The sequence below is a fragment of the Lemur catta genome, chromosome 11 (assembly GCF_020740605.2).
Source record: "Lemur catta isolate mLemCat1 chromosome 11, mLemCat1.pri, whole genome shotgun sequence".
Taxonomy (NCBI): Eukaryota; Metazoa; Chordata; class Mammalia; order Primates; family Lemuridae; genus Lemur; species Lemur catta.
Window position 1 is genome coordinate 21,649,024 of NC_059138.1, and position 26,216 is coordinate 21,675,239.

At 45.5% G+C, this 26,216-nt stretch overlaps 1 protein-coding gene across 2 annotated transcripts; it reads left to right on the forward strand.

Moving 5' to 3' along the window:
* Window positions 1-1,523: 1,523 nt before the first annotated feature.
* Window positions 1,524-19,294, forward strand: GCC1 (GRIP and coiled-coil domain containing 1). 2 transcript variants are annotated; one of them, XR_006738226.1, is made up of 3 exons: window positions 1,526-2,953; window positions 3,820-6,121; window positions 19,211-19,294. XR_006738226.1 is itself a non-coding variant. In XM_045564824.1 (2 exons), the coding sequence occupies exons 1-2, from the start codon at window positions 1,919-1,921 to the stop codon at window positions 5,113-5,115; spliced, it is 2,331 nt and encodes a 776-aa protein (XP_045420780.1). In that variant the 5' UTR covers window positions 1,524-1,918; the 3' UTR covers window positions 5,116-6,525. The 2 variants fall into 2 exon arrangements, 1 of the variants encoding a protein (XP_045420780.1); XM_045564824.1 differs by lacking the exon at window positions 19,211-19,294 and having other exon boundaries at window positions 1,524-2,953; window positions 3,820-6,525.
* Window positions 19,295-26,216: the final 6,922 nt, after the last annotated feature.

Consider the following 26,216-nt stretch of genomic DNA (forward strand, 5'->3'; position numbering starts at 1 on the left):
CTTGAGGATTTGGCTTTAACAGTACTCACAACCCTTCCATTATTTTCTCAGGTATAAAAGCAGACAAATTTGTTCTAACTCAAGGGGTTATGGTGAATATTAAGATGATGAAGTAATGTAACTGCATGTTATGTATAGTGCAGCTGGACGTTATTTGGGCTACTAAATCTTTGTCTGAACACACCTCTGGGGCTTGCCCCATCCTACTTGCAAAGTCTGTAAGGAGAACAGACTTTGGGAAACAGGTGTGAGTGAGGGCATGAATTTCCTCTTCTCTTCAGTCATAGACTTGCATTCATCAGAAGGCTTTTACAAGATTGAAGAGTACATCTTAAAGAGTCGCAATATAATAACAGAACTAGTGATCACCAAGTCAGGTCAATTCTATATTTGGCTGTCTTATCAGCCTCTTTCTCTCCATCTCTGTTGTCACTACTTTATTTCACTGCCTTCTCTTCCCCATGACTGAAAGAGCCTCCTTACAGGTCTCCTGTCCCTTGGTATCTGCATCCTGTCATAAAAGTCTTGATGGTGCCTCACTCTTCAGATTAAAATCCTTTCAGGCCTTCGTATCACCCAAGATAAAACCTAAATGCCATAAGTTGGATCCCCACCTCTTGTGCCAACCCCATCTGTTGTCACGTCCTTCACCTACTCTAAGCTACTGCCTTGAGATGATTCTTAATGATTCCTAGGTGAGTCCCTTCTCTTAATTGTCATACCACTTTGAATATACCCATACATACTGGTGTGACAGCAGGACTTGTTTGCATGTCTGGTTCCTCACTAGATTGTGAACTCCTTGAGGGCAATGCCATGCCTCTTCATGGTGTTATGACTTGGCACAGCACTTGGTATGTTCAGAATCAGACTAATTTGGATAGAATTCCTAAACTTACTAGCTGTGTGACCTCGGGCATGTTTACTTAGCCTCTCTGTGCCTCATGCTCCCATATCTGTAAAATAGTGCTGAGGATACCCCCTGAGCAGAATTATTGTAAAGACTAAACAGCAAAATTCTTGTGAGACTCCTGGCATATAGTCAGCACTTAGGATTGACCTCATGGCTGTAGAGTGCTCTCTATAAATATTTATTGCATTAACTCAGCAGAACTAAGGGTGCTATTTTACCGTACGCCTACCAGGTGCCAAGACTGTGCTAGAGAGGGCTGCAGTTTTCATAGTCTAAATGGGAGTCTTAATTGTTGCCCTTTAGGGGCACAGAGCCCCAAATAATTGTTTGCCTCCTTCCCCTGGGTGTTTGGTGAGAACGCGGTGCGACGTCGCCCTCTGTCGCTCGCTGATCGTAGCCCGAGGTCAAGCCCGAGCGCTCCCACCAAACCAACATCACTCCCGCCACCTCAGCTTAGCTTGCTCAGCTCTTCCCAAGGCCGGTCCTCTTCTGTTGGCCGCCGGGTCGGGTACCCTACAGGCCGCCTCCTACCCACAGGCCTAAGTGGCCCCGCACACCTCGCGCCCACTGACGTCACGCTGACGTCACTTCCCGCGAACCCGGAAGCGCCGTTGTCGCTGGGTAGCTGTAGTTGGGAAGTCGCGATGGAGCCGCGCTCAGCGTAAACCCTCGGCCGACCGCGGGCCGGGGGGTCTGGCCGGGGCCGCTGTGGCCCGGACGAGCGGAGAGTGCGGAGCGGCTTTAGGGCCAGTGAGGACGAGCCCTGGCGGCGTTGCCCGCCTCCCGGGTAGGACCCGGTCCCGCCTTCCGGGCCTGGGACCCAGCGGGCGCCGTTGCCAGGCTGCCCCACCGACCTGCTTTTGGTCGCGGACAGCTGGGTAGAGCGGGCGTGCGGCCCGTGGCCGGACAGCCCCCTTCCTGCCTTGTTAAGCCCCCGCTCGCGTCTTCGCGACCCTTTCTCGGGCTACCGGAACGCTGACGGGGAGCTGTCCGCCCGGAACTCCCATGGAGAAGTTTGGGATGAATTTCGGGGGCGGCCCGAGCAAGAAGGACTTGCTGGAGACGATAGAGACGCAGAAGAAGCAGCTCTTCCAGTACCAGGCACGGCTCAAGGATGTGGTCCGCGCCTATAAAAGCCTGCTGAAGGAGAAGGAGGCGTTAGAGGCCAGCATAAAGGTGCTGTCGGTGTCCCACGAGGCAGATGTGGGCCTCGCAGGTGTCCAGTCTCCAGGCCTCTCCTTTCCTGACTCTGTGGATGACCGGTGCTCCACTCACAGCGAGGACAGCACTGGCACCGCCACCAGCTTGGATACTGCGGCCAGTCTCACCAGCACCAAGGGTGAGTTTGGACTGGAAGATGACAGAGCTGCCCGTGGGGGACCACCACCTCCAAAGTCCGAAGAGGCCAGTGGGTCGGAGAGTGGCGTTAGCAGTAGCAGTGGGGATGGGCCATTTGCAGGTGGGGAGGTGGACAAAAGACTGCACCAGCTGAAGACTCAGTTGGCTACTTTGACCAGCTCTTTGGCTACAGTCACCCAGGAGAAGTCCCGCATGGAGGCTTCTTACCTGGCTGACAAGAAGAAAATGAAACAGGACTTAGAGGATGCCAATAAAAGGGCAGAGGAGGAGAGGGGCCGTCTGGAGGGAGAATTGAAGGGGCTGCAGGAACAGATAGCAGAAACCAAAGCCCGACTTATCACACAACAGCATGATCGGGCCCAAGAGCAGAGTGACCATGCAATAATGCTTCGTGAGCTCCAGAAATTGCTGCAGGAGGAGAGGACCCAGCGCCAGGACTTGGAGCTTCGGTTAGAAGAGACCCGAGAAGCCCTGGCAGGGCGGGCATATGCAGCTGAACAGATGGAAGGGTTTGAATTGCAGACCAAGCAGCTGACCCGTGAGGTAGAGGAGCTGAAAGGTGAGCTGCAGGCCATTCGAGATGAGAAGAATCAGCCAGACCCCCAGCTGCAAGAACTGCAGGAAGAAGCTACCCGCCTTAAGAGCCATTTCCAGGCTCAGTTGCAGCAGGAAATGAGGAAGGTAATTATCCTCATCTCCTTTAAATATTAGTCATTTGACTTAAAATGGGAAATATTAGTTTTTATTTTTCTCTTTTGGTAGTTAGAACTGAGTGGCTACACTGTCATTTTTGATGCTACCTGAAAAGTTCCACTAGTGAGTCCTGGGAAGTCCTGTTCTATATAGTGTCAATGACATAGACAGGGTGTGCCTCCAGCAGGATGTGGAGTTTCTGAGTGTGGGTTGGGTTGGAGCCAGACGACTCTGAGCTCTTGGGCATTGGCATCTTACCAGCTGTGCTCTACGAAGCAATATAGTGGCAGCTGTACAGTGAGAGGTGTTGTGTATGCCTATAGGTGTGTGCCGGTAAGTAATGTGGCTGAAGGCAAAGGGGATTTTCTCAGAAGAAATAACCTCTTGTAATTGCTTTCAGTCAAGATTTGCCTGTTTTGGAAAAGTGCTATTTTAAGGTGCCTCCTTTCCATGGGGAGAGAGAGCTCCAACTCAGTTTTGAAATTCCAGGAATATTGGACTAGGAAAAGAATGTTATATAATTTCTTATTTGGATTTGGGGAAGCACATGATAACCAAGAGCAATGCACTTTATGTGTGAGTTAGGGGGAAAGTGGAAGCTCTGAAGCAAAACAACAGCAGATATATAAAGGTGCTTAACATTGTTTGCTATAATATGTGTCTTGGAGCAGAACCCAAGCAGGTTATAGTAACTTTTGTTAGCTCCTGAATCAACAGAAAAATCCCCAGTTCCCATTCTTGCTAGGCCATCCCAATTTTGTGACCCTTTTGCTCCCCTCTCCTGCCTTCCCAGAGTTTGCTATGGGCTTTGTGGCTTTTCTGGGTGCATTTTTGTCTGTTCCCATGTTTTGCAGACAGCCCTTGCAGAAGATCAACTCCGTCAGCAGTCTCAGGTGGAAGAGCAGAGGGTTGCAGCCCTAGAGAATCAAATATCTGAAGTGTCTGAGCTGCTGGGCACCTATGAGAAAGCCAAGCAGAAGGACCAGCTGGCCATCCAGAAGCTGAAGGAGCGCATTCTGCAGCTGGACCTGGAGAATAAGACGCTGGCTCTAGCAGCCTCCAGCCGGTCCTCTCTAGACAGCCATGGAGACGAGTCCAGTCTGGATGTCAATGTCCTGAAGGATAAGATGGAGAAGCTGAAGAGGCTGTTGCAGGTTGCAGCCAGGAAAAGCCAGGTGACCCTGGATGTGGAGAAGCTCTGCGACCTGGAGATAATACCCAGCTCGGAGGCTGCCGATGGGGAGAAAGCTACTGCACTGTACTACCAACAGGAGCTGAAACAGCTGAAGGAAGAGTTTGAGAGGTACAAGATGAGGGCCCAGGTCGTCCTTAAGAGCAAGAATTCCAAAGATGGTAACCTGGCAAAGGAGCTGGAGGCAGCCCAGGAACAGCTTGCGGAGTTGAAGGAGAAATATATCTCCCTGCGGCTGTCCTGCGAGGAACTCGAACACCAGCACCAGCGGGAGGCTGAAGACTGGAAGCAGGAGCTGGCCCGCCTGCAGCAGCTCCACCGGCAGGAGCTAGAGCGAAGTCAGCTGGACTTCAGGGACCGCACACTGAAACTCGAGGAGGAGCTGCACAAGCAGCGGGACCGTGCCCTGGCTGTGCTCGCTGAGAAGGACTTGGAGCTGGAGCAGCTGCGTTCTGTGGCCTTGTCCTCTGGGCTGCCAGGACGCAGAAGCCCTGTGGGTGGTGGGGTTCCTGGGGACCCGGCTGACACATCTTCCCCAGATAGCCTGACTCAAGCGCTACAACTTGCTGCAGCCAATGAGCCCACTTTCTTCCTGTACGCGGAGCAGCTGGCCCGCAAGGAGGTGGAGATCACATCGCTGAAGAAGCAGAAGCACAGGCTGGAGGTGGAGGTGCATCAGCTGCAGGACCGGCTGCTGGAGGAGGGCGAGCGGCATCGTGAGGAGGTTGGAGCCCTGCAGAGCCGCATCGAAAAGAACATCAGGGACCAGAGCAGGGAGGGAGCCAACCTGGAGTACCTCAAAAACATCATCTACCGCTTCCTGACCTTACCTGACTCCCTGGGCCGCCAACAGACTCTCACAGCCATACTGACTATCTTACACTTTAGTCCAGAGGAGAAACAAGTGATAATGCGGCTCCCAACCAGTGGTAGCTGGTGGCCTTCTGGCAAGAGATGATGCCGTTTTCACTGACTCCTGAAATTTCTGTGCCTCTTTTATGTGGGAAGGGGCAGGCTCTGGTTTCTACTGCCTATTCTCTTGGATTATCATTTATTACTTTACGGTGTTGAAATTGGGAGGATGGGATGTTCTGCCAAATGCCATTAATGCTGCTTTGTCTTTGGGCCCTAGTGATACTGAAAGTGTTGGGACAGCATCTTCTCGTGGGGTGTATGTGAGGGGAAGTGGGGGAAGAGGTTAGGACTGAGAGGTACAAAAGTTGGGAAAGTAGTAAGGATCCTTTACAATTTTTTGTTTTAATACTATGTTCCTAGCACAGAGCTAGGAGTAAATGTGACTCCAAAGGGAGTTCAGGTAATTTCTGAACAGGCACAGTGACCAGCTGTTTTCTCCACCTCGTCACAATCTGAGTCTGGTCCATTGCTGCCCCAATTCTCTGGGGACATAAAGCCAGGCTGAGAAGGGACCAGGAAGTTTGAAATAGTGACAGATTGTCTACTAGTCCAAAGGGCCAAGGAATAGTGAATTCATTCTGGAACTGGAAAGCTTGGTCTAGTTAGGGCCTAGGGACAACCTGTGCTATCTAGACTAAACATACCACTTGGGACCATCCTAGAGAGGGCTCTGAGCATCAGTTTGATCTTAGGGATTTCTTGGGTGACCTCCTTTTGGTCTGGATAGGGTTAAAATAGACCTCTTGCTTGTCCCTGCCTTTACCTATCTACCTAAGGTTGGCTTGAGATTGGGAGTGAATGACTTTGCTGTCTTTTCCACAAAGTTGGAACTTCATGAAGAAGTAAGATCTTAGCTTCTTACAGAGAGGAGTCTGAATAGTAAGCTCTGGTCCTGTCTGGATATAAGGAGTTAGCCCAGAGATTTGCTCCCACCCATTTCTGCCTTTGCAGGGACAGGGAAGAGGAGGAAGATTTGCTGCAGAAGATTCTAAAAGATTGCTGTTACTCTAGCCGGAAAGTGGTGAAAGTTCAGCTGAAGCTGGGCTGAGGTACTTTCTGCCCTCTGGGTCTTTACATAAGTAGATTAACTCTGCTCTTTAAGGAAAGGCAGCTTGTTATTCTGGCAGTCTGGAAAGGAGGTTCTCAAAAAACTTGGGTTCAAATATTATCAGTGCCTCTGTTCTTTCTCCTATCTGCTCTTACTGTTTATAGGTGTTTCTGGACCCTAAAGACAAATGCTTGGCCATTAACTGGACTAATGTGTATTTTTCTGTTATTTCATTTTAGAGGTCTGTTTTATGAGGGTTTAGAGTGCAGACAACTTTAAGTGTTCTGAACGAGAGGCTAGGTGACCAGGATTATCTACAGTGAGCAGACTTAAATGGAACAGAAGATGTGTTCAAATGATAATGATATAAACCACGGAATCATTAAACCCAAGTACCTTGACTTGTGTGTTTCCCTAATGGTATCTATATGTAGACAAAAATAGAGTGAATGTAAATGATGAATGAAAAGGATGGACATATTTCCATGTATTAATTCATGAGCTTAAATCCATCAGTGTTTTAACCACTTCAGTTACAGCACAAGTTATCTAGCCTGGAATTGTGTGTGTATGTGTTTGTGTGTAGGCAGCTATACTGGAAAAAGCTTTTTCGTGGGTTTAGTGGGTGGGCTTGAAACTTCTGTAATTACTGCTTCAAACTCCAGAAGTAATCTGCTTATGAAAACTTTATTATCCTTAAAATCAGGATTCATCATCTCTTGAAAAAGTATCTCAGGACATCAAGCTAAACTAAATAATGATAATAATAGACTTCCTTAGTTTTCTTGCCCTGTTCCCTCTAAATGTATTAATTAGGATATCTTGTGATTTCTAGGTGGCTGTGGACAGAATCAAAAGATCCATAGTCCCAGTTACCTTCCTGGGAGTAATAATTCCTGTGCTTTTGACTTTTGAGAAGATACCAAATAGGCAAAGAAGCAAGTCAATTTCTGATTAATAATTTTAAGTATCTTCATATATAGAAAGCTGTGAGTGCTCCCAACTGAAAAGAAAAGACTTGATCACCTTTTACCTCTAAGGACACTTAAAGCCTAGAAACAGGCAATGTTAATGCAGACATGCTAAATTCAACCTTCCTTATCTCTACACCCTCTTCCCGCAAATAAGTTTTCCAGTTATTTGACCAGTTTGCCTATAATAGATACTTCATGAAAGGAAAAGGAGAGCGAGAATGAAAGAATTAAGATCAGAAGCAGTCAGAGAAAAATAAATTTTCCTTGGGCCCTGGTCCCAGAATATTAGACAGTAGAAGAGGTGTGTTAGTGAGGTAATGAGACTAAGCCTTATTTATTTATTACCACACAGTTCAGAGAGGATCACCGTGAAGGAGACAGAGGGAGAAAGTGGAGGGAAGGCCATCTGACCACTCAGCTGTAAGGGTTTTCTGCTCTCTCTTTTTCTCCCCTTTTGGGTACCTCCCATCTAGGGAATAAACATGTCTGTATATCACACCCTAGATGTTGCTATATTAAGTTCCTGTCCAATATCCAGAACTCCAAGGCTCTCAGTGTTGTCTCGTGAAGCTACTAGTAAGGGTGGTTTTTGCTAACTCTTGTCAAGTATGCCAGTATCATGTTGAGCCATTTATACCCTTTTGTCATTTACTCCCCTAGGTGCTCTTATGTCCCATTTTACAGATGTTAAATTTGCCGAGGATCATGTTTGAATCAGGTCGCGTTATCTCCAAAGCCCACTTAATCTGGGTGTGCTCCTGCCTCCTTAGCACCGGGAGGGCCAGGGCGTGTCTCCAGAGATTTCTAGTGAGGGAGAGTCTGATCTCTAGGCTGAACTGGGCTGGTTCAAGTGGAGAGAATGACTCCAGGTATAAATTTCAGCCAAGCAAAGTTGCTACACTGTAGATATGAACAGGCCACAGTGCCTCATAACAGCCCTAAAGCTGCTCTGTCCCCAGTTTCTAGTTTGTTGCTAACTTTTGAACTCAAATAATTCTAACAAAATGAAGACTGGGTACTAGCTATTGCTTCAGTGCGTTCCAACTGTCACCTCTGGTAAAGCTGGGAAAACAGCTTTGGGAATTGGAAAGAATCCTCACGGATGGATCATTTTACTCCCTTCCCCCCACCTTGGTTCCCCACCTCAGGCAGCTTGGTCATGTCAGATAGATGGTTTTTGGAGCAAGGAACTTGTTGAAATCCAAGTCCAACCTCCCGCCAGCTATGTCACCTTGGTAAATTTCTTAATCTCTCTGAGCTTAATTTTCCTTTTTAAAAAAATTCTTTTTTGTTTGTTTTTTGGAGACAAGGTCTCACTTTGTCACCCAGGCTGGAGTGCAGTGGCATGATCATAGCTCACTGCAGCCTGACGCTCCTACGCTCATGATCCACCTCAGCCTCCTGATTAGCTGAGACTAGAGGCGTATACCACTACGCCTGGCTGATTTTTTAATTTTTTGTAAAGATGGGGTCTCACTATGTTGCCCAGCCTAATCTCGAATTCCTGGGCTCAAGCAATCCTCCTGCTTTGGCCTTCCAAAGTGCTGGAATTATAGGCATGAGCCACCATGCCTGGCTGTGAACTTAATTTTCTTATAATGGGGGTACTATTAATAGTACCTGTTTCAGGGTTATATCCTCAGTCCTCAGATTAAAGAAAAGCTAAGTACATATAGAGCGGGCTAAAACACATTCACTTCTTTTTTTTTTTTTTTTTTTTTGAGACAGAGTCTTGCTCTGTTGCCCAGGCTAGAGTTTAGTGGTGTCATCATAGCTCATTGCAACCTCAAACTCCTGGGCTCAAGCAATCCTCTTGGCTTAACCTCCCAAGTAGCTGGGACTCCGGGTGCATGCCAGCATGCCTGGTTAATTTTTCCATATTTTTGTAGAGATTGGGAAGGGGCTGTCACACTATGTTGCTCAGGCTGGTCTCGAACTCCTGGCCTCAAGCGATCCTCCCATCTTGGCTTCCCAAAGTGCTAGGATTACAAGCATCATCCACTGTGCCCAGTCCACTCCTTTTTTTTTTTTCCCCAAGAATGTTAAGTGACAGAATTGGAAACCAGACTGAGGTCTTCTGGATTTCAATCTAGTGTTTCTTAATCACAAATTTTTCTGTAAACAAAAGGAAAAATAACCACTGTCTTTTATCAAGTGCGTACTATGAGGGAGACAGCATTTTCCCAGTATTATTTTATTTGACTCTCACAACAGTCTTGTAAAGTCTATCTTTTGCAGTAGAGGAAATGGAGGCTTGGTGAGATGATATGGATTAGCCAAAGCCCAGAGCCAGTCGCGGCAGAATTAGGAATCAAATACGTTTGTTTATGTGGACCAAATAGACCAGGCCCTTTCTGCTGTCTGTGCTGTCTCCCAGCAGAGGGCAACATGGAATACTGAAAACACGTTGCTCGCTGAGAAACGTAGGGGGCTATGTTTCTGGCACGGGCCAGGGAAGAAGGGTCCTTGTCCAGGTAGTTCCCTCTTCGGAGGCAACTGACTGCCTCATAATTGCTCCGAAGGCTTCTACTTTCCTAGCAGGAGAGCTATTTCACACCGAAAATTATGAAATGGACTATTTTGTTGTAAGTCAGTTTTATGTGAGTTGAGTAGTGACAGCCTGTTTTTCCTGGGACCCAGATTGGGATAACCTAAGTATCAAAGGGGCTGACAAGCTCACAGTGCAGGGAGCCCAGAAAAGCAAAGGACGCTTGGAGGCCAATGACCCTTATAAGAAGAAAAACCCTGTCCCTTGACTTTAGCAAGGAGACCATCTCTGGTTCAGTGTAAATTCATCCATCGCCATGGTCTGTTGCTGAGGGACCAAAAAGTATCTCTTTCATATCTGAGAGAAGGAATCTGAATATTGATACCACCTTATACAAATGTGTTTTAAAATGTAGATTTACACATAAATTTTATATTAATTGAGGCTATGCTGTCCACAGTCAAAATACTTGGAGACTAATATTTAGAGTAGGGTCTGTTGTCCTTCCCTTAGTTGAACAGCTACCAAGCCTTTGAAAATGAAGCCTCCTTCTAGGTAATTTCACAGGCCCTTTGGGGATATGCTGCCCTGGCATCCTGTTTACTCCACTAGGGTAGGTGCCCAACAGGGAGCCTCAGCCAGCTGAGATGAGATTTGAGATGAGTCGGAAGGCCAAACTTATTAATATTTGGTTTGGTGGTGTTTTTGAATGCCTGCATTGTATCACCTGGTGAGTGTACATTTTTCAAATCTAGGATCCTTAGGCGCACTGTTCCCTCCACCTTCAAAATCCCTCCCCCGTCTTAACCCTTGTAGTACGATCCTACCCTTTAAGACTCTACTGAAATGTCACTTCCTCCATCAGTGTCTGTGATACCCAGGGATGCTCAGGTTCCTCATCCTCTGAGGTCCCTCAACACTTTATTCATACTGACCTTGGACACAGAAGTGATTTATTACACTTTCATTTTTCAGTTTACTTCCCTGTCTACTTGAGTTCTCTATAACCCCCTCAAGGTCATGCCCATGCCCCATTCATCTTTGTGCTCTCAGGGCTTTTCATAGCCTCACACACAGTAAGTGCTCCATAAACAGCTGAATGACCAAGAGACTGACAAATACCAATACTGATCACGTCCTCTCAGAGCAAAAGCTTCAATCTTTGCTAGTATTGCTTTCTCCCCCTGGTCATCTCTTCAGCCATATTAGTGGATGTGCTTTGTTTCTCTAGGTCTCTGGGAATATGACTAGATTGGACTTTAGGTAAAATAGCTTCCTTTTGTTGCTAGAGGAGTTGAGGGGCTAGTCTTAGCCCCATCACGGAATTCTCTTCAGAGCTAGTAGGAAGATCACTGAGAAAAGGACAGTATAAGATGTGACAAGTGCTTTAGGCTCAGGCACAAAGCCCAGCTTTGGGCTGCAGGTCTCCTGATGAAGACTGCAGCAGGAAGCCTCTCGTCGGCGTGAACCTGTCCTTGGAGGGCCCTGTGCGTGAGGGCTGTGTAGAGTAGGCACCTCCCCTGCCTGATCTCTCAAAGGGATTAGGAATCTTCCTTTCCTCTCACGTCCTTCTGTGGTTGTGGCAAATGGAAGTTGTTCTTCCTGTCTGGTGCCTAGGCTTAGTCATGAACAAATATTCTTTTTCTATGAGTTGACACTTGGTCCTTCAGACCAGCACCCAGCTTCTGGAGAGGGACCAGCCACAATATGCTTGCCTGGCGTGAGTTAAGAGTCGAGAGTGGCACAATCTTTCTCTTCTGACTCTTACCAGTGAGCTTTCTGGGAGCCCCTCGAGCACCTTGGTCAGTACTCGTGAATGGCTGGTGGTCAGTGAGTCCCCTGGGTACGGAAGGAAACAGCATTTTCAGTGATTGGTGAAGCATGCTTGGAGACACCTGAGGCAAAAATCACTCAAGCCAGCAGCCCCTGGTCCTTCAGCCCTCAGGGTGACTGATCATATCTGGGTGTTATACGAATCAGAAGGATGACTCCTGTGATTGTTCCTGTGATCCTTTTGAGTTGTGGTGGCCGACTTGGCTGGCTGAGAGGCCTAGGGAATCAGAGGCTGATCCACCAACCAGAGTGGATCCACTAACCTGGCATGAGTGATGCTGCTGCAGCACCTCTCCCCTCCCCTCTCCTCCTGTCCTCTCCCCTCCCCTCCTCTCCCCTCCCTCCCCTCTTCTCCTCTGTCCCTCTTTCCATCCCTCTCTCCCTTTCAGCCCTGATGCTTCCCCAATATAAATCATGATTCCTGCCCTGAAGTTGCTCACAGCTTGTTGAGATTCACACATCATGTTCATCCAAACTGCAACTGCAGGAGGACTCTGTACACCAAGAGTGGGATGATGAATGGGTCATATGAGGGTGGGGGCAGGAATGATCCCGGGTGAGGAAGAAAGGTTTCAGGGTATGCGCCTGGCCATGAATGATGAAGTCAGAAGTGTGAAAGGGGTCTGTCTGGGCTAAAATCAAGGTGTCCACAGTGCTGCATGCCTTCTGGAGGCTCAAGAGGAGAATCTGTTTTCTTCCCCTTTCCATCTTCTAGAGGCCACCTGTGTTACTTTCTCGTGGGTCCCTTCCTCCAAAGCTGGCGATGCTGCATTGCCACAGTCACACCCTCCTCTCTCTTCTGCCTGTCTTCCACTCCTAAGGACCCTTGTGATTACATTAGGATCACCCAGATAATCTGGGATAATCTCTTTACTTTAAGGTCAGCCAATTAGCAACTGTGAGGCCTCTTTGCCATGTAACATGTAATCTAACGTAGTCACAGGTGCTGGGGATGAGGATGTGGCCCTCTGTCGGGGGTTATTAGTCTGACTGCCACAGTATCTGTTTTGTAAATTTTATATCTGAAAAGAACTTTGGAAAAAGCAAAATGGAAAATCAAAATTCTTCCTAATTTGCTCCAGGAACTGCTGAATGAAGCCTAGCAATATTCTCTTTCATGAGAAACCAGCAACACCTAGTGTTCTCTAGATAAATTTCAACAGAAAACTTACTGAAAGTGTCCTGTAATTACACTCAGTGACTGATGGAAGAGAGAGGAAATTCTCATTATGCAAAGAGGGAGAAGGCTGCTGATTCTCCTTCTATATGTTCTTTAGATTTATTCTGAGTCCCCACATCTATGCTTCTGTCCAAAAGTATTTACATTAATTCTGTTTGGGGCATGGTACCATACTGGGCTCTGTGGTAGATGCAGAAAGATAAGAATGTGATCCCTATCCTCAAATTGCTTATATTCTCACAGGGCAGATGAGACACATTCTGATTAAAGCACAGGTGCTCATTTACAAAGCACTAAGACTTAAGGGCCAAGTGTACCAGTTATAATTAAGTTCAGTTGTACATAAAGTGAAACCCAAGAGAACAGTGAATTAAACAGCAGAGAAGTTTATTTCTTGCTCTTGGGAAAGAACTGGTTTAGCTACTTCGGAAACCACTTTGGCAGTTCCTCAAAAAGTTAAATATGGAGTTACTATATGACCAAGCAATTCTACTTCTAGAATTGAAAAATGTGTCCACACAAAAACTTGCACATGAATGTTCATCATAGCGTTGTTCATAAAAGCCAAAAAGTGGAACCAACACAAATGCCCATCAACAATCAATGGAAAAGCAACATGTGATTATATCCATACACTGGAATATTTTTCAGCCATCAAAAGGAATAAAGTATTGATACATGCTTCAACATGGACGAAACCTGGGCCACGTCCAAATGGCTGTTAGGGAAGGATCAATCCATGAGGACACCATCTTGGAGAGTTGCAGCAAGTTTTGCAGCCAGGACACAGAGCCACATAAACATCAGGAACTGAAGGTGTAGCCACCCTTTCTGCCAAACCTGAGAGTTCAGTCTGAGAATAAACAGGGGCTCAGGCTTGCACAAGATAGTGTGACTGAAGGGGCTCTGGGGCCTGGGAATCTGATCACATGCACAAGGGGTCAGCATATTTCCTGCGATAGACCGTTGAAGACAGGTAGTCAGGCTGAATGAGATACCCCCGAAACTACTGCCCACCCTCCAGGGGCCCTGATGAGGAGAAAGAGGATTGATGAGGTGGAGGGAGGGAGATGCCCTGACAGCCAGTCCTACTCTTCAAGCTGAGACTCGTTTTCCCAGGAGCTGCTTCCACAATTCAGCCTAGTAAGTTGAATAGTGTCTCCCACCAAATTTGTGTCTAACCTCAGAATATGACCTTGTTTTGAATTAGGGTCGTACAGATATAATTAGTTAAGATGAGGTTATACTGTCCTTATAAGAGGAGAGGACACACAGGTACGACAGAGAAAAAGGCCACATGAAGATGGAGGCAGAGATTGGAGTGATGTGGCTACAAGCCAAGGAACACAAAGGATTTCTGGGGGCCACCAGTGCTAGGAAGAGGCAAGAGGATTCTTCCCTAGAGCCTTAAAGGGAGCATGGCCCTGCTGACGCCTTGACCTTGGACTGCCAACCTCCAGAACTGTGAGAGAATACATTTCTGTTGTTTTAAGCCCCCCAGTTTGTGGTACTTTGTTATGGCAGTCCTAGGAAATGAAACCTTTGCAAACTGCATTTGGTGAGGACGATGCTGAGAGGGTGTACGGTACTTAGCCACTTAGGTCCCTTTGAGGGCCTGGGCTGTGGGGATTCCTGTTCCCTGGCAGATCTGAGGCCTGAAGTGGGTGCTTCATAGTTGTGGGCTCCAACATCGTCCGAAAATTAATTAATAATTAGTACAGGTGATAAAATGGGTTACTTCTTGCCTTCCAATCCCCATAGTGAAGGCTCCCTCAGGGGGATTTCTTTCTGAAATCCTTGTTCTGAAGGAACCAAAAGGTGTAGAACCCTCCTGCAAAGACTGCCCCATCTTTCATGGTATGTGCCCATTTTTTCTTGTTTAGGGTTCCCTTTCCTGCAGCTCCAAACAGAAGTACCTCTCTTTTTAGATCCTTGACCTACTTAATCACTGTGGCCTCTGATACTATTAACCATCCCTTTCTGAAACATCTCCCCAATGCAGAAATACTTCTTTCTTCTTTTTCCCGTGACTTCCTCTTTTCTTACTTTGGTGACTTAATTGTCTTTTCTTCTTCTACTCTGCTAAAAAATGATGATGTTCACTTGGGTTCTGTATTTGGTCTTCTTTTAACACTCTAAAATCGTCTTGGGTAACCACCCAGCTTCCTTACCTTAGTCCCCACCCACCATGCAACTCCAGAGTCTCTGTTCCAGGTGGAGCTTTCTGTCAGCCCCAGCTTCATGTGGTCAGTGCAGCGCCTCCGCCTGGAGGTGCCCAGCACTGCACACTCAGCATACTCCAAGCCCTTTGCTAATTTCTCTCTTCCCTTGGCTAGAAACACGGACTCTTCTCTTTCAAAATGAAGAATTCATGCAGCTTTTATTAAGTTAAAAAGATAGATATTGAACAGTTTTGGAGAAAGTAAAAGAACAAAACCAAAAACCACACAAAGAATTATGGTTGGTGGCAGTGTAGTTGCCCAATCAACAGACTATCAGAGCTAACTTTTAACATGATACAATGGGATTTTAGGACACAAAATAAACACGGTTGAGGAAGTTATAGGCAAAAATATAATGCATTTAATAGCTCCTCCCAGATCCTTTAGTCTCTCTCCTTTTCGTTTCTCAGACCTGACATAGGGGCTACTCTTCTTGGTCACCTTGTTTCGTCCTAAGGTCAGGCTGAGCCCTGTGGAGTCTGCTAAATGGATGGAAAAGCAGTCTTTTCTTGTCCCACTCCTCAACTCTGCAGCTAGAGTCTGCCCTTCCTCTCTGTAATGTCACCTTCCTGGCCTTGCTCTTGGTATGTTCCAGCAGGTGGATGAACCTAGAACCTCTGTTCTGATCTGCTGTCCTGAGTCCTGTGCCTTGGGGCCATCACACTTCTATCTCCACCCCCCTGGGTAGTCCAGACCAGCAAACATGTCCATGAAATTGTAAGAAAGATTAAAAGGCTGCAATGGCTAAGGGCCCCTCTTTTTAACTTAAAGTGTTCATGGATCCAGAAGTGAGCTGGAGAGTTGAGAAGTGGGATGAGAACCCACGTAAGATTTATTCCAAATGTGGTATAAAATTGTCTAATTCTAGCATTCTGTTGCTAACTATGTTGAAATCCTGACCCCAGAGGCTCAGGAATGTATTGAAGAAGATGCTTAGGTGGATAATATTGGCTCTTTCCCTGGGTATATTAAAGCATGGTTTGTTTTTGAGACATCCAGCAATGATTAGAAGTGTGCCCCTAAGCAGCTCTAGACATGGTTCTGGCACTCATGTCTTAATTAAGTGGGTTTTGACTCATCATTATTTAGTTACCCATTTTTCCCTAACAGAGCATTTTAGTTGTTTTGTGCAATTAGAAGGAAGAAGCTCACAAAAGGCATCACATTACAAAAGAGATATGACTGGAAAGATCATTAACTCTACCTTACTGTACAAATTTTAGAAGTCATTAGGGACTTACGTAAATAGCACAGCTTAAATTATTTAGTTGACAATCTCTAACAACAATGCCAGCAGTGTGGTATATTTTATTCTTCATTAAAGCAAAAGTGATTAGTCTGCTATATAATCTAATCATCTGAAAAATGTAATTCCCATAACAACATTTGTTATTACTACATTGTGAAAGGGCAGATTAAAGACAGAATTTTCACATATCAAATAGTGCTGCAGCACAAAAGTCAAAGTGTTTCCTCCTCTAGGGGCTGGTGCCTGCACTTTCTTGGAAAGTCCTTACCCTGGATGGTGGCAGGTGATGGAGTTGTGCAGAATCTAATTTTCAGCAAGTTTTAATTTTTTCACTACCTGGATGAATTCTAGGAGTGATTGGTTTGATGAGCTGATTTGGGGGGATTTTAAAACTTCCATTGAGCAAATAATTCTTCATTTACTGAGATCCTTAGATACAAAGGTAGTAAGACATTGTTTCTGACATCAAGGAACCTGGTACATTAGTCACCAGTGTTTCCAGATCTCCTCCTTGGCACTTGGTCACCTGCTCGAAGTCAGGCATGGTCATGTTTCTTGCTTTGACTTACTAAAAGCAAGAAGATCTGAACTGGTACATGAAAGGTGCTGACACAATTCTCTCTCTTACATCATTGAAATTAGCTCTGCCCTGTCATTATGTCTGCCTCTCACACTGTAATATGTGGCTTTTATTTTTGTGATGTAAAGTTCTCTCTTCCCTTAGAAAGTAGGTACAAGTTCAATCATTCGCAGAGTCATCTTCAAGATGGTTGCTACCTACAATTTCTGAAAAGATTTATAGTAAGAGAGTTACCAAAATGAATTACAGTCCCTGATGCCACAGCTGGTCCTTTTGCCATAGTATATATTCATTATCTCTCTCTTCTACCACTCATTCCATATTTCCGTCTCCTTTGGTCAACACCTGGTTGGCCTATATTTCTTTACTGGTAGAGTGACCTGGACCTTCATCCTTGAGGGATCTATAGTTGCCTTAGCTCAGTCAGGCACTGGTTGCTCAATTGTCCATTTATTGATATCATTGGGCTTGGAAGCATCAAGAGACACTCCAGTGAGTTGCCTGGGGTTTCAGATATATTCCTTCTTGACCTCATTGTATAGCATCACCTAGCTTTTCATGATGATTAGAAATAAACTCATATATTTGCTGTTGATCTACTAAAATGAAGAGATGAAAGTGAGCAAGGAGGAGTTGAGGCTTCAAGGCAGTAGAGCTCTTACTGTGTTCCCTGGTGGATGTATCCCCACCCAGGACCAGGACCCCTAATGCAGCAGAACCTAGACAGAGTCTGTGAGTGACTAGGAGTGGTGGTGATAAGGGTTAATCCTACTTCCACTCATTGGTTCTTGGACGTTAGTATTCTAGCTATTGCAGACACTGTCTACAGGTTCAGTGCCTACATCACAAACTGGAAAAGAGCACAATAACTTTCCAGAGTGTTATTCTAGCACCTTCAATGAGTCCTACCAGGTCATTACAGTGTTCTACTAGGCAGGATGTTTCAGGATGATGAAACATATGGTAAGACACTTGAGCCCCTGGTCATGTGTCCATTGTCACACTTTTTTTGCTATCAAATGGGTCTTCTTAAGCAGGCAATATTATTTGTGCTATAATGTCAAAAGAATAGGCCTTTGTAAGCCTTGGATGGCTTGGATGTTTGAGGCATTTTGGAGACGAAAGGCAAACCTTATCTAAAGCAGATATCAAATCTGGAAAGGACAGCTGCTGATCTGTCTAAGATGGAAGGTGATGTAAGTGCAATTACTTGAGGAGTATATCAGTGTCTTAGTGTTAGTCTCTGCTGTTGGAAGGTTGGGCATTCAGCAGTGGTATGAGCTTTGCTGACCTTAGTGAGGGGGTAATTCATGCTATTTGGTTGTCCTCAGCCTGGTAACATGGATGGAGCCTATGGATGAGCCAAGCAGCATGGGTCTGTTGCAGCAGTGCTAGGCAATAGACCTAGGCTAGCTCATGCCTATAAGATAAGTCACCCTGTGCACCCAGTTGGTAAGAGCCTTATCTGGGAGGGACACTCTCTGGTGGGACACAAAGGTCTAAACACTTAGTGTCTACATGCATAGGTCCATCTACATACCTCTTCCCCAGACCTCCTTATTCCCAATCTTCTAATCTTGCTCTTTTCAGGACCCTGACCAAACAGTTAAACCATTTTGCACTGCCCAGGAATATACGTATATCTGTGTTCAAGACACTCCATATGGAGTAGATGACCAAGTATACTGCTCAGAGCTCTGCCTACAGGGAGATTTTTCCTTCATCACTGTCCTTTAAGCCCACTTCTGGGTACTGCAGCTGCAGCATAGCTTATTTTATTTTACCACCAATATATTGTATTGACCCATCTAGGAATCGTGCCTGAGTTCTTCCTTCCTCTGTTAATTGGTGTTAAGGAATCCTTTAGGAAGCTAGGATTGAGTTCAGGAAGAGGTGTTAATTTAATAGAGATAGGTGAATAGGAATCTGGGCTGTCTGTTCATGTAAAAATGCTCATACCTTCTGGACCTGTTCACATATAAATACTCATACCTTCTGGACTCGTGGAGGCCCAATCCTGAATATACCATTTCCATCTCACAGAGAATTGTTCCTGTGCTTGCCTGAACTCATGATTCAGTGAATCTGCTCATATCCAGCTTGATGGGCAATTCCAGTTGTCCAGCCATTTGGTGCCCCCAGGTCAGGTTCTCAATCTCTACTAGGTCTTGGTGGTATACCAGGAGCTGTTTTTCAAATGGAAAATAATTCTTGGCCACAGAAGGTGTGGTCTTGCTCCATGACCCTAGCATTTAGTGCTAACTCTCCTATTGAGGCTTTCCAGACCCTCCACGAATCATTCTTATCCACCACAGATACTTCTGGCACCAGGAGATCTGCTAAGTGATAAGATGGCAGAGCACCTGGCACTTCTGCTTGGGTGTCTGTCTTCCAAGTGCAATTGCGGGGGGTAGGAAGAGGGAAAAGGGGAGCGAGGCAGGAGAGGAGAGTGGAAATATAAGCATGCTATGATTCAACTGGCCACCACTTGGATTTAAGAATGACAGGTTTCTCAATCTTGTGGGATTGTTTTCTGACAGGCTCTGATTTTTTTTTCCCCTCAGGGCAGGCCATATGGAGTTGGAAGAAGAAGAATTTATCTGTCAGCTGTCATCTTGCCTCAGTCAAAGATTCATGCTATGGGCATTAATTTCCTCACACTTCCCAAATGTGCCCCGGGGGAAGCTGAGCAGGTCTGCCTCAGCTTTGGACGTCTTTGGTATTAACAGGGAGGACCCCAGGAGAAACCTGGGGGGCGGATGTGAGAGATGTGGGATATGGGCACAAAGGTAGGTACTGTTGCATTGGCAGCTGGGTGCAGAACAAGTGACCCCAATCCCTAGATTCAAGTGAGACCCAAGAGCCTCTGACTTATCGATCAACTACAGGTCTGAGATGAATTGGATCAGAGAGATTCAGCTGCATTTATCTCCGAGATGAATTGTCTTAATCTGAATTATTAACTATGTCTGTCATTTACTTTATCTCAATGACTCAAAAATCTCATCTGCAGCTCTGGCCTGTCCCTGTAGCTCCAAACTCATGTGCTCAACTGCCTCTTTGGTCTCTCCACAGGGAGCAGCATCTCAAATGTAACGTGTCCATAACAGAACTCTTGTTCCTCCTGCCCCATCAGATTTGCTTCTCCCCTGAGTTGGTCAGTTCCCAAGAAGTTGCACTTGTGCCTCTCTTTCCCTCAGTGACCACCCTCTCTAATCACCTCATTTACCCCAGTAATAAATCTTCCAAGACATATCTTGAATCTGTTTGCTTTTCTCCATCCCAGTTGAAGCCACTTTTACCTCAATTTGTACTGGTATGATAACTTCCTAATAGTTCTCCCTTATTCTACACCTGCTCTACCTAGAGTCCATTCCTCACACAGCAGCAGGAGTAATTTTTAAAAAAAATATAAAGTAGATCACGTCACTACCCTGCTTAAAACTCTCTATATGCCCCCATCCTGTAGTTAGCAGAAAATCCAATGATGTGCATGGTCTGGTTCCTGCTCGTCTCTCTCATCCTATCTGACACCACTCACTTCCTCCACTGCTGCATTCTAGCCATACTGGCTTTCTTTCTGTCCTAAGTTTTGAGGAGTTTGCACTGGCTGTTACCTCTGCCCAGAATGCTTTTCTCCCTGATTTATGCATGGCTGGTTCTTGTGATTCATGGCTCAGCTCAAATGTCATCTCAAAGAATCTGCCCAGCCCAATGTAGCCTACTTAGTAGCTGTCATATCTCCTTATTTCTAATTTCATCTTTGCTTCTTTATTGTCTCTGCCCTGTCCCCATTAGTGTGTGAGCTCCATGACAGCAGAGAACTTGTCACTTTTTCCCTCTTGTATAATATTTACTGTACCTAGAATAGTGCTTGGCACAAAGTAGGCACTTAATAAATATTTCTTGAATGAGCACATGGATATTGATACTTACAATGGAAGTATTTATAACTAAAATAAGACTTCCTCTTTATAAATACAAAATGCCCAATAAATATATCTTTAGAATAATTTTTAAAAATAGCATGTAGTTTTCCCATTTGACTAAAGAAAATGTAGAGTCTATTTCCAGAGGACTAACAGTTTGAGTCCATGGCCTAGATATGAAATTTATGCTTTTTTAAGGAGAATTTGGATTTTGGATCAGTTGGTTTAGCTAGTTCTGACTAATATGGCTGAAAATTTTAAATTGAGCATGTTGAAGTTAGTTCATCTGTGTAGAACAGAGATGACTAGAGCCTCTAGGAGGCTAAGAGAAAATCTTGGAAACCACAGCCTGTACCGGTGAGGTTCTTTTGTGGAAAGCACACAATGTAAAGGCATGCATTTTAGAACCCTCACGTTACTATTGTACAAATTCTCCAGAGGGACGCTCTCATTGCTCTTTGGTGTTACTTTTGGGATGGCCCTTAGAAATCATCTAGTTTAGTATTCCCACTTTATAGATGAGGGAAGTAGTCTAGAGAGAGCAAGTGACTAGTCTAAGGTCATTCTGTTACCTAGAGGCAGAGCCAAGACCAGAATTCGGAGCTCCTAAAAAAGAGTACAAACTTTTACAATATACTATGGTACCCATTCCTTTATCCTTCTATCCCCCTAAAAAAACACTGAAAAACAAAACAACAAACCCAATAGGATTTCCCTTAAACAACGTCCTGGCAGAATCACCAGGGGTCTCTGAATCCTGCAGTGGTGGGAATGAGGAAGGTGCTGATCTTCCTTTCCAGTTTTGCGTAGACTATTCTTGAGTCATCATCAGGCACATATTTATTATCAAAGGGAAGTCGCTATATTTTCATGTAGGACTCCAGTGAGACCTAAAAAGTCACAGTAAACATTCTCATTACAACTAGTTATTAGTCTACTGAAATTTACTAGAAAGAAATTACATCGGTTGTGTTTTCTCACAGTGACATAGTTTGTCTCATAATGAATCAACAAATGTGGTTGTCTTTCCCCCTATCCTTGACAAGTTTAGGTTTGCAAAATTTCAGAAGGTTTATACAGCTCTCAAAAAAATATCAAAAGCATTTTTTGGATACGGTATTGCTGTAATTAATAGTTAGGACCATCAGGACTCCAAATAATTTGGAAGATTTGCAGGAAAACTGAATGTTTTCCTTCACTGAAAACAATTCAATTCTATTTTCCCTTTCCTGTGTATGTGTTTGCCATTTACTTCTTTCCCTCTTTCTGATTTTAGGGGTGGGAGGTGGGTAGTATTTTTCCAATTTGCAGAGTTTTGCTATCCATATTTGTTTTCTCTATGTAGTTCTCAGGATGGTTAGGTGGATTTGGTGGATGGAGGTTGTGGACACCTATATGCAATTTGAACAACTTATTAGCTCTGTAAATTTCTAGCTAAACATGTGACCAAGAAGTTTGGGACCAGTGTATTGTGGGTGGAACCCCTTGGTAAACGTGCCCTTTCTAGACATTGTTTTTGATGCTTAGAGCAGCATGATGGTCTTTTGTTTCCAGGATGGGTTTGGGGAACAGCAGACAGCTCAGAACTTTGAGTTCACCTCTCCTGGAGCAAAATATTGAGCCCAAACAACTGGCTAAAATCACTCCTGGTTGCTTCCTCCTGTAGATGACTTTCATATTTACCGCTGTTGCCTGTTTCCAGAGCTCTCCCGGCCCTGCTCTGCTCTGTGCCTGAAGAGGCAATTGCACATCTTGCTGCACACGTCCTGTAGCTCTACCTTTGTGCAGCTGTTCCCTCCTCAGTAAAATGTTCTCAGCATACAAAAGCAGTGGCTGACGGGAAGAGCTTCCGGCAGAGAGTAAGGGGAGCTTGCCGGCTGCGGTACACCGCTGCACCATCTCCAGCGGTGACGCTGCCAGCCCTGCCTAGGAAACTAATGGAGCGTCCCTAAGAAACCCAAACTCCAGCTTGGCTCACCCAGCATTCTCCCCCACCTCCAGACCCCCAGGTGAGACTAAAACAAACCAACAAAGCACGCGACCAGCAGACGGCTCAGTCAGCATTCCTCTAAGAATGTAGGCTGGCAGCATGCTTCTAATCCTGGAATTCGACCTGAATCCTAGCATGTTTGGTTTTGTGAAAAGAAATGCTGTCATCATCGTTTTCTTTTGTTTTCCAGCAATTTATTTTCTTGTGGTAATGTAAAACATTTCCTCTGGGATGGGGTGAAAAAAGTCAGCTATAAATTTTTACAAGTGCAAAATACTTTGGCTTGATTCAGTGTACAGATTTCAGAAATGCCTCCTACTAACCAGGTTACCCATGCAAGGCTTCGAACTGCCTCCTGAGAAGGGTGGCTAAAAGCCCATGGTTGCAAATGGGATGCTGCAATTTGTAGGGGTCTGTTTCAGCATTTATATTTAAATACATTTCCCTCGAAGAATTTTTAATTGGGGATTTCACCTTGAGATGCTCAAGTAAATCAGATAGGGAGCCAAACCTAGTTATTTCGCTTCGCAACCAAGCTTTATTTCAGGGCTTTCTTTCCCCTGTGGTTCTTGCCCCGAAGCGATCTGTAAGGCGAACCCACTCTGATACAGTTTGAAAAGTGCATTTTGTACTTGGTTCTTTCTTTGATCGAATTAATCTGGGCTTTTTTGTAGTTCTAAATGAGGCCTATGGGCTGACAATGTAGCTGTTTAAAGGGGATTTTAGGGGATAATAGCCAATGCAAATAGTGCCATGAGAATGGCAACTTGCTTTTGCACTTTCAATCACATAATAACAGCAAAGAAAGCTTTTAAAATGAATTGAAATTTTGTGGCATGCCATCTGGGATTATTTGGGGAAACAGTTCTGAATACTGCAGTTGGGCAAAAGAATGGAGAGACGGTCTGCTCTTAAGCTGACATGTTTCAGATGGCAACCTTATGCTAACTGGTGCAAAGTTGGCTAGCATTTTTTTTTTTTATTTTCTTTCTCTCGGATTATCTGCAAAAATTCTCTTTGATTGCTGGTATTTGGGTCTGAAAAACTTTTCTATTGTTGAAGAATTCAATTCAACCCCTTGCAGCTGCTGATCCCCTCATTGTTCCACTCGTTATGTGTACGCGTCTCAGATGAATGTAGCCAAGCCTTTTAGGGCCTTAATAGGTGTCTACATAAAGGTCATTTATTCTGCCGTACTTGTTTTAACAAAAGTTTATACACAAACAACAACCACAGCTAAAACATTCACATTAATCAATTTCCTCCTGATGCAGAATGCAAAAACTGCCTCAAGCCATGGCTGAAGCATGAAAAATGTTTTCTGTATATGATGTCGCAAAGCAGTAAATAGTTTAAGCAATTTCATCAAGGGCAAAAGCGCAATTGTTTCAGCACAATCTCTAGCCGAGCTCACCCGTTCTGGTGCTTCTGTGTCTGTGCTGCCCTACTCAGGTTAGGGTTGGGGGCAGAGAGGGGTTTTGAATGGAGTTGTTGCAGTTTTTAGCTGTCTCCCTGATGGTTTGGGAGCTGTTCTCCATAAACTTCTCATGGGCGTCAACTATTGTCTCTGCAGGAAAGGATGCACCGGTGATACCAGAATCTAGAGAAAATTGCATAAAGGGGTACAATGAGGTATCTAGAATTCTCAGAAAATAAATAATTTCCTCGCAGGTGTACGTTCCCCTGTAATACAAAAGAAAAGACGACCTCAGCCATCCCTTTTCGTCTTCAAATCCCAGAGAAGGCTGCTTTTAGAATGAAGTAAATGATTAAAAGCTACTAATCGTAAATGCTCGTGAGGATGCTGATGAGCTAACTAAAAACGAAAGGGGACAGAAACAAGCAAAGGTTTCTAAGGGAACCTGGTGCAGTTCCTTGGTGCTGTGAGGGGATTGCCCGGCACGGTGGACGTCATGTGGGAATTACCAAACTCTGGCCACGTGGGGGAGGGAGTGAGGAGGCCCACCCACCCTGCCTCCCAGGAACAACCCCCAAGGGCTTGCCTTAGCTGCCACGTAATTCAGGGACACGGCCACATTCTCTGATCCATCTCAGGGTGACACTTAGTACCTGTTCCTGGCTCTGTTTTCACCCAAATCCTTCAGGAAGTGAAAACAAACATACTACCTGGTATTTGTAGGTTATTCTCCTCTGCTGTGTTGGGTGGCTTGCTCATTAATCTCCCAAGTTCAAGGCTTAGACTTGAAAGGTTAAGGATTCAAGTCGTAAGATAACTTAAAGGTTTTGTGAAGGCTGAAACCTCTGTGATTTGACCTCTGTGTGTGGCTCCACCCCTTCCCCATCCTCATCTGCGGTCTCTTCCTGCACACCTGGGCTGCGTGGGGGAGGGGGGTCATAGCTGTCTCAGGTGCGGAGGACCCTGCCCCAGCGGAGCTACCGGATTCTGTCCCTCAGTGCTCCCCAGGCTTCAGTGAGCATGTGGCTGACCTGGGGGTCTAGTTACTGTGCAGATTCTAATTTAGTTGGTTCGGAATGGGGCCTGACAATCTGCATTTCTAACACGCTCCCTGGTGAGGCCAGTGATGCCTGGGGCTCTGGGTTCTAGCTTGCCTGGGGATGAGGTACAGCTCGCAGTATCCCAGAGCCAGAGTATTAATATCTAGTCAATGATGGGGATAAAAATGCCTATTGATGTGATGAGAGATTTCTTGAGTTTTCCACTCCAATAGCTTTTTGGGAGATGACTAGGGGTTTGGGGACAGTCTAGTTTTAGGAAGGCTTATCTTATGGTTTATCTTGCACCTGATTTGATTCTTCATTTTCAAGCAGAGGGAAGAAAGTAAACAATATTTGGTCCCAGTCTTTGATCATTTCTGTATTATTCTCTGATTTTAAAAATTACCAGATAAACGTTGGAGGCCTACTGTATGCAGGCACTGTGCCAGGTGCTGCAGGTACGGTGGTGGCAGACAGATCTCGTCCCTGCCCTTCAGCGGTTTGCACTCCTAGAGCCCAGTGCAGTGGGGCTTAGCCCTGGCCACACACTGGAATCACCTGGGGAGTTTTTATAACTGAGAAATGCCTGGGCCTCATTCCCACTCCCAGGGAATCAAATTTAATTATTTTGGGAGGGGCCTAATCACCAGCATTTTTGAAGAGCTCCTCAGTGGAGCCAGGACTGAGGACCCCTGGCCCAGAGGATTGAACTAGATGTGGGTGGATGTGGGTGGGAATTGTGAGAAAAGCTGCCTCAGGCCCAGACTCCAGAGCTGGGGCAACAGTGGGAGGACCAAACAAGGGACACCCTCTTTCCCTGCCTGCCCAGCTTTCCAGAGCATGAGGCCCACACAGTGAGGGAGGGAACGGCAAAGTTATTATGTGTGCATGTCATAAGTCGGTAGCGTCACGACAGGCTCATGTGTGGTTACGTCACGTGCTGATTCTAAATCACAGGATATGGTGTCTCCCTGGCAGTAGCCCCATTTGTTCAGCTGAGGTTTCTTTGGTACAAAAGAAGGGCAGGTTCTATGCAGGTTGATTAACTGTCCCGGTTTCTCTGGAACTGAGGGATTTCCCAGGATGTGAGACTTACAGTGCTAAAACCAGAAAAGTCCCAGGGAAACTTGATGAGTTGGTCACCCTAGTTCTAGTGCAATGACTCTTACTATGAGGTTCTCTTTCCTTTTTTTT

What these genes read in the sequence shown, in the direction of transcription:
- GCC1 (XM_045564824.1), top strand. Translation starts at nt 1,919, where the DNA reads ATGGAGAAGTTTGGGATGAATTTCGGGGGCGGCCCGAGCAAGAAGGAC. An exon ending in TGCAGCAGGAAATGAGGAAG is followed by an intron (nt 2,954 to 3,819) that starts GTAATTATCCTC and finishes CATGTTTTGCAG; the next exon opens with ACAGCCCTTGCAGAAGATCA.